The sequence below is a fragment of the Amborella trichopoda genome, chromosome 3 (assembly GCF_054954075.1).
Source record: "Amborella trichopoda isolate Santa Cruz 75 chromosome 3, AtrichopodaSantaCruz75HAP2 v2.0, whole genome shotgun sequence".
Lineage (NCBI taxonomy): Eukaryota > Viridiplantae > Streptophyta > Magnoliopsida > Amborellales > Amborellaceae > Amborella > Amborella trichopoda.
The window spans coordinates 9,245,766-9,253,831 of record NC_142338.1 but is presented as its reverse complement, the minus strand read 5'-3'; the positions used below and the strand labels follow the sequence as shown (position 1 = coordinate 9,253,831).

At 35.2% G+C, this 8,066-nt stretch overlaps 1 protein-coding gene across 1 annotated transcript; it reads left to right on the top strand.

Annotated features, from left to right (window-relative positions):
• The first annotated feature begins 5,404 nt into the window (after positions 1 to 5,404).
• LOC18428873 (uncharacterized) lies at positions 5,405 to 7,095 on the top strand. Its single transcript, XM_006838170.4, has one exon. It carries the CDS (start codon positions 6,047 to 6,049, stop codon positions 6,950 to 6,952), a length of 906 nt encoding a protein of 301 aa, XP_006838233.1. The 5' UTR covers positions 5,405 to 6,046; the 3' UTR covers positions 6,953 to 7,095.
• The last annotated feature ends 971 nt before the right edge of the window (positions 7,096 to 8,066 follow it).

Below are 8,066 nucleotides of genomic sequence, written 5' to 3'. Positions count from 1 at the left end.
TGGTTGGCATATTTGTATTCCTTGTTGGTAGGCCCGCTACAATACGCTTTTGGGTGAGAGAGGTTTATTCAGTTGCTTTTTAGCTTGTTTTCCATCTTTTTGGAATATTAAGGACGTCTGTGATTTTTCTTTCAGTATTATAGCACTTTCTTGTGTGATAATGGATAAATCTTACAGTAAAGTAGGTATCGCAGTATCCACTTGTCTTATATTCAATGTTAAAAATGGATATTGCCGGTTCAATGAAGAACTATGGAGCTTGGATTATCCACACTCCTATAAGATGTAGTTTTCAAAACCACATTTTTCAGAAATCAAACATGCCCCAATTCTCAAAGGAAAAATTGTTTTATGTGGGTTGGACCGCATTTCTACAATAATCAGTCCCAAGGTATAAAGCATCCATCTTAAAGATGGATGCAAATTGGTGGTATGTCTAAAACCAATTGAAACCAACGGTCCAAATGTTTTTTTAATAGAATTATTATTTCTAATTTTTAATTTTTTTCTTCATAATTTGATTTTGCAATATGATCCCAACAATATGTGAATTTGCATCCAAAGCAAAGAAGCATACTCATATTTATTTCGATGTTTCAAATCTAATGCCTTAAAGTGATTGTGACCTCTATGTACCACAAATAACATTTATGTTTCAAAACGTCAATAATGTTAATAGACAATGTAAGTATTATTATGATCCTTTCTATAAAAATGATGTACCTTAAAGCAGATAGTGGGACCCAACATTTTGCACTTTCTTTTTCCAGGTTACTATATATATATCACAAAAAGTAACTGTTTTTATAAATGAACCATAAAGTTAGTAAATCTATCTTTCGCTATTCATTATATCATTAATCTTTATAATTTGAAGGGTTGTGAACTTTAGATTATATATATATATATATATATATATATATATATATATATATATATATATATAAAATATTTCTAAAGTCTATAGGCTAAAATGAATAGTGATTTTGTCTACCCTCATCACCGTCCAAATTTCATCTTGCGGTCAAGATTGTCTGGTAGTGTTTTATTTTTCATTTTGTTTCTACAAATCGAGATGATATGAAATTTAAAAGGATATGTACATCTTACTGATACGCATCTAATAAAAATATAAACAAAATTATCCGTAAAACTAAATTGACTAAAATACCCCTAAAACTTTTAGGGGGTATTTTAGTCAATTATTTTCATGTAATATATATATATATATATATATATATATATATATATATATATATATATATATATATATATATATATATATATATATATATATATATATATATTATTATCATTTTCAAAGATTTCCTTATTTTTGATGAATACACGCTCCAAATTTCAACTCATTCCGATTTGTAGAAAAAAAATGAAAAATGAAACTTCATCGGACAATAGTGACCGCACGATGAACTTTGGACGGTAATGGGAGTAGACGAAATCACATGTTCATTTTCACCTGTAGACGTTGCGTTGTGTTTTCCGTATATATATATATATATATATATATATATATATATATATATATATATATATATATATATATATATATATATATATATATATCATCCCTCGCTCCCATGGATAATATAGACTTGATAGACTATGATTTCATTATAGAAAAATATATTGGATTGTATACCATCTCACCATTTATCTTTTTTATAAGGAGGTCAGAATTACCTCTAGTCAAGAGAAGTAAAATTATATGTTTTAGGATATCCTGAAGTTAAGGATTTTTCTTTCTAACTTCAAGTTTAGTCAATGGCATTCTTACAGCTACCTGATTTGAAATCGGACAAAAGTGTTTGAGATGTATAGTTCAAACGCTTTTGTCCAATTTCAAATTAGGTGGTTGTAAAAGTGCCATTGACTAAAATTCAAAATTCAAAAAAAAATTCTTGAATTTCGTGATACAAGTCCCAAACAATCTAATTTGGATCTCATGACTGGAGGTAATTGTAATCCCCTTGTAAAAAAGATAAATAGTTTCATAGCATATAGTCACATATATGAGAACAAACGACATATGCCAACCATTCAGCACACACGAGCCATGTATGTTATAGTTCTTCTCAATGTTACTTGGGGAGATGCTAAGATCTTTAGGGCCTTTTTTTTTTTTTTATATGTAAGATAAGATCTTCACGGTCGATTGTTGACAACATGGGATTAGATGTGTATTTCGTGCACAGTTTAGGATACACGGGCTGTGTGTAGTATTTATTCTCAACAACCGAGCAGTATACATGTGAGGGCCGGGCCTGGATTGGGTCAGCCTCGCCCTGCCCTGATCCCATAGGGGCCAGCTTCTAACAAATGAAGAAAAAATAAATGAAAAAACAAAAAAAATAGAAGGGAGGGGGCCAGGCTGAGTTTGTGGCCCAGGTCATACTTTATTAGGGCTGAGCCAACTGGGTTGGGTTGAGCTACCAATCCCACTTCCAACATGGAAAACAGCCCCCTTGGGGACCAAAAAGGCAGCTAATATTACCACTCTAAATAAAAGGGATTGTATACTACAAGATTATTTATCTTTAGTATAGAGAGGTCACGATTATTTATAACCATCCGAGGTGAAATCTGGTAGTTTGAATGCGTCACAAAGCTATCCTTTGAATAAAATGTTGGATTCATGATATATTTAAAACAAGTGAAGCTCATGTGGGATCATAATATACCTTTACTCCCTTGGAAAACTCTTAGTGAGGATCCCTCGAATCAAAATTTTGGAATGCATCCTCCCAAAAAAACTCCAATGATTCAGGAGCATATGGTGGATTTGCTCCCTCGGGCAAAACTTAAGCATGGAAATATCTTTTTTAGGCCCCACATTTTGGAGATGTAACATCTAAAACCTAGCGACCAACTTCAAAAGAAAAATATTAATAATTATGGGACCTGGTTTTTAGGCGGCTAAACTTGCATATGTAAAAATACTGGCTTATTAATAAATATATTTTTGAGATGTGCTTTTGGACTTAATTTTTAAAGACACGTAATATCTAACATGGAGACCATGAATATTAAAAAATAAGTATATTTTTAAAACTATAAAATAATTCTAATAAGAAAACATTTGGACTTTTAGTTTCCATTATTTTTAGATAGAACACCTACTTGCATCCATCTCTAAGATGGATGTTTTACATTTTTTGGACCGTATATGTAGTCATGCCATCCAGTTTTCCATAATTATGCCTCAAAAAAAGAGAGAAGAATCCTGTGAATATAAACTGGAGAGCAAGTTTGGGATGTTCAAGACTCGAAATCTAATTTTTTCACTTCTCAATAATCATTTAGTGGTGTTTAGATAGATCTCAAAATTTCATATCCAAAACTTCTTTCCAATTATCTCGTTTGCTCATGAGACTTTTTGTACAATATACTCTCGTGGAAACATGTAAAAGTTGCTAATGGTAAATGGAAAAGTTGACATAGCATGGATTGAAGTTTAGGATGTATATGGAGGAGAGCGAAAAAGAGGAACATAAGTACAGGGCAAAGAGAGAGAAATGCAGAAAAGATAGAGAGAGATGGACATAAGTGCGGTGAAGGAGATGATGTTGGGAACATGAGAGACATGCACGTCATGTAGGGGGGTTGTGAAAATTATTGAGAGTGGGGGATCAGGAACATCCTTAGAAAAATCGTCCTTTCTAATAGGTAATGGTCTGGTTCGATCGGAACTGACTCTCAGATTTTAGTTTCGATCCATTATGGTGACCCATAGGATATTTTTAAAAAAATTTAAAAAGTTATATAAATGGGATTTTGTTTATAAGGTATTTCTAATGCTTTTCATCATTATTGTAGAAAGTGAAAATTGTTTTGTTATTAACATTTATTTTTATATTTTTTTTATTTATGAAAAAAATTTAAAAATACCTATGGATATAAGTGTTTTTTTTAACAATTTTTTTATGGGTCGATACTTATCCGGTTAGAATGGTTGAACTTGTCGATTTATTAATTAGTCCGGTTGAACTGCTTCTATGCCTATGTCCGATTAACCATTCAAGTTTGATTTTCCAGCACGGATCAAGGGATACTTGGGTAGAGAGAGAAAAAGGAAGGGGAGTCTAGAGAGAGAAGTTGGCCAAGAGAGAGATGGGTCCATATTCCAAAACAGGATGGGCCAGCCCATGATAAATTTGAGTCACACCAAGAGAGAAAAATGAACGTGTAAGGTTGAGGTAAGCTACCAAAAAAAAACTATTGAAACAATACAATAAAAAATTAACCATAAATTTAATAGAGCTGCAAAACTAGCTGGCTTATTGAGAGAAAATTGCCAGAAAACCCCGCCATATCTTTAGAAAGACGTGGCCAGGTTATGATGGAGTTGGAGCCCATGTTAACATCTCTACATGTGATACGCACATCGCTATGGAATCTAACCTTCCTCTCTCTCTCTCACTAACTCTCTAGAGAGAGAAAACCGTCTTTTCTTTCTCTAAAAAAATATTTCTCTCTTTAACTTTTAAAAAAAAAAATATTTCTTTTCTCTCTAAAGAAATATTTCTCTTTATTATTTAAAGAGAAAAACTTTTTTTTTCTTTTCAAAAAATATTTATTTTTACTATTTATAGAGAGAAATCCTCCCTGAAAAATATTTTTAATTTCTAAAATACACTTCTAACTCTTTTAGAAAGAAAAAACCTTAATTGCTCTCTCTCTCTAAAAAAATATTTATATCTTTATTATCTAGAGAAAGAATACCTATTTTTTCTCTCTTTAAAAAAATATTTCTAATTTCTCGAAAAAGAAAGTTTCCGGTCTTATCTACCCCAAACAAATACGCAACGGGAAAGTTTCATATCTTACAACGCCACTTTTCCGTCATATCAGACACTTGTGACATACACCTATCATTCTTTTTCAATCTCCCCCCTCTCTTTCTCTCTCTAAGTCTCACTTCCCCCTCTCTTACTCTCTCTAAATCCCACTTTCCCCACTCTCTTTCTCTCTCTAAGTCTCACTTTCTTGACAGATTACAGTTAATGCTGCTCCCCAATATATGAATTTCTTTGTTAGCGTGACGCAAATCCTAATTAAATGCTACCTCGTGCTCTCATTAAGGGCAAGATCCAAAACGGTTTTTTCTTGGGAATTCATGCATATCAAGTATGCGAGAGAGAGGGAATACATATGGACTAGAGTGAGAGAGGAGAGAGAAGACTAGAGAGGAAAGTAGAGAGAGAAGATCAGAGGAAGAAGAGATAGAGAGAGAGAGGGTGGTTCATGGAATTGGGTTATGATAGGCAGGTAAATTACAGGGGTTGGACTGCATGTGGGTTGATGTCAGGTAAAGAAAAGGCCTTTGTGGGATGCCTTTTGCCTTTTTTCCTGTGTCCAAATGTTGGGTAAGCTCCCTTTCCAGCAAACCCATTTCCACCCTCTTTTCTCTTTGAATCCTTTTAGATTTTTTTTTCCTCTTTCTCTCTCTTGGGTTTTCCCCATCTTCTTCTTTCTCTATCTGGTTCTCACTCCATTATCAGGGACTTGCAGTGACCATTACTGGGTCTCTCTATTGTCGGGTAAAGTGGTCTCTCTCTAGATGGGTATCTTGTAATGGTTTCATGGTGATATCTGATGGTCAGACCCTTTGAAACGGGTGGTTGTTTGTCTGGTTCTATCAAATCCTTTGGCACCCACATTCCCCATATTTGTCTCTGGTTTTTGGGTTCTCTGTCCTGTTCCTAAAAGTGTTGCAATTTTGTGGCCATGCCTAACCAACTCTTGGTCATGGAACAATCTGAATCCTTGATATTTGCTTGCAGTCTTCTTCTCTTCTTTTAAATCTCTCTCTCTGTCTCTCTCTCTTCCTCTTCTTCTAAAACAGTCATCTCTGCCTGTCAATTTTCTTACTATTATCGGTACTACCAACTTAATGAGATAGTGCCCTCTCTCTCTCTCTCTCTCGGCGAGTTAAAAACAACCCCCACAGTTCCGCTCTGTCTTCCCCCTGTGCCCCCAATTCTTCAATTTAGAGTGATATTTTTTATTGGGCATTTAAAGGCAGGAAATGAGGGACTTCCCGTCGTGTTTTGGGGAGAATGGCGTCCAGGTTGCCGATTCATCCTCTAGCCATAGCAGAACAGCTCAAAACCTTGTGACCTGCGTTTACAGGAGCCAATTGTGTGGTCGCTCCTGTGTAATCACAGTGACATGGAGCAAGAATCTCATGGGCCAAGGCCTGAGTGTAGGCATCGACGATTCAACAAACCAGGGCCTTTGCAAAGTGGACTTGAAGCCGTGGCTCTTCTCCAAAAGAAAAGGTTCCAAAACCCTAGATGCTGAAACCAACAAGATCGACATCTTTTGGGACCTCTCCTCTGCTAAATTTGGCTCAGGGCCCGAACCAATCGAGGGCTTTTATCTTGCTGTTGTTTTTGATCTCCAAATGGTGCTTTTGCTTGGTGATTTGAGCAAGGATGCATATAGAAAGACAAATGCTAGGCCCCCATCTTTCAATCCTGTCTTTGTAGCAAAGAGAGAGCACATTTTTGGGAAGAGGGTCTATTTCACCAAAGCCCAATTTTGCAACAATGGCCAAAGCCATGATGTCTCTATTGAGTGTGATACGGTTGGGGTTAAGGAGCCGAGCCTATCGATCCGGATCGATAAGAAGATGGTTTTGCAGGTGAAGCAATTGGTGTGGAAATTCAGGGGAAATCACACCATTTTGGTTGATGGGTTACCTGTTGAGGTCTATTGGGATGTTCATAATTGGCTCTTTAGCCAAACTATGGGGAGTGCAGTGTTTATGTTTAAGAGTTGTTTATCAGCTGAGAAGTTATGGTCGGGCCAACATTCGAATGACACTTCGTCAGTGTCAATGCCATGGTCTTCTTGCTCGCAAAGTTTTAGGGATAGCTACTTGGAGGGTCTCGGTTTCTCGCTGATTTTGTATGCGTGGAAGAACGAGTAGATGTCTATCTTAGAGACTCTTTTTTTTTTTTTAATCTTAATTCTCTTTTTACTTTGAGTTCTAACAAATATTTTTAGGGAGTGATTTGTTTATCCTTGTGATTGATCAATACATGATCGATAGAAATGCTTATCCTCTCTCTATATTCATTTCTCTCTCACTCTCTCTGATTTCCTTTTTTATTCAGTATGTTATCTCCTGCTGATCATTAGAAGTTGGAGAACATGGCAACTTTTTTTTTGTTGTTCTTGTTTGTCAAAGGAACTTTGTAAACAATCAGAGCAGCTCTTGTGATGAACTTTCTGCAGAACTTTTTTGTTTGTTAGTTAATCCAAATTGTTGAATGGGTGATCGTCATACATTTTCTGGACCAATTTAATGCTTCACATATTAGGCCGGGATCCATTGAGATACTACTGAGCTGCTATTGCAAGCTTTTTCAATGATGATTCATTTTGGTTCATTTTCTGATAAAGGTAAATGATTCTCCATGTCTCCTTTTCTCTTTCATGTTAGGATTGATTGTGTTCATTGCATTTACCGATATCTACCTTTAATGGATTTTTGACATATTGAAACAGGTATAGTCTGTGAGTTCAAAAGCTCCTATATTATTTCTCAGCAATGCTGTTTTATGATAAAGCAGCGAGGTGCACTGGAAAATCCATGGCCAATGCCCATCAAATCTAGAAATTTGAGGGTTGTCATGATAAGTATTTTTTTCTTTTTGGATTCCAAGGAAGCTGTTTAACCTTGAATGGAATCCAATGATACCGCATTGCATTTAACGTCATCGGGTAATTTTATTTGTTTGCTTGTAGAATATTGGCGAGGCGACAGATTGTTCACAAAAGCATGAGACCTGTAATGGACCATTAGGGGGGTTTGGAACTAACCTTCTTGTGTGTGCATTGTTGCACTGCTCCATCTCGGATTTTATCTGCATTTGTCAATCTCAATGTTGCTTTATTCTTGCTATATCTTTCAGAATTTTTTAGGTACCATATATATTTTGTCGCAATTTGTTTCCTTCATGTTCTATCTTAGCATTTTATTTAACTCTTTTTCTGTAAAGATGCGGGACCCTCTAAATATTTATTACCTTTAATTTAAC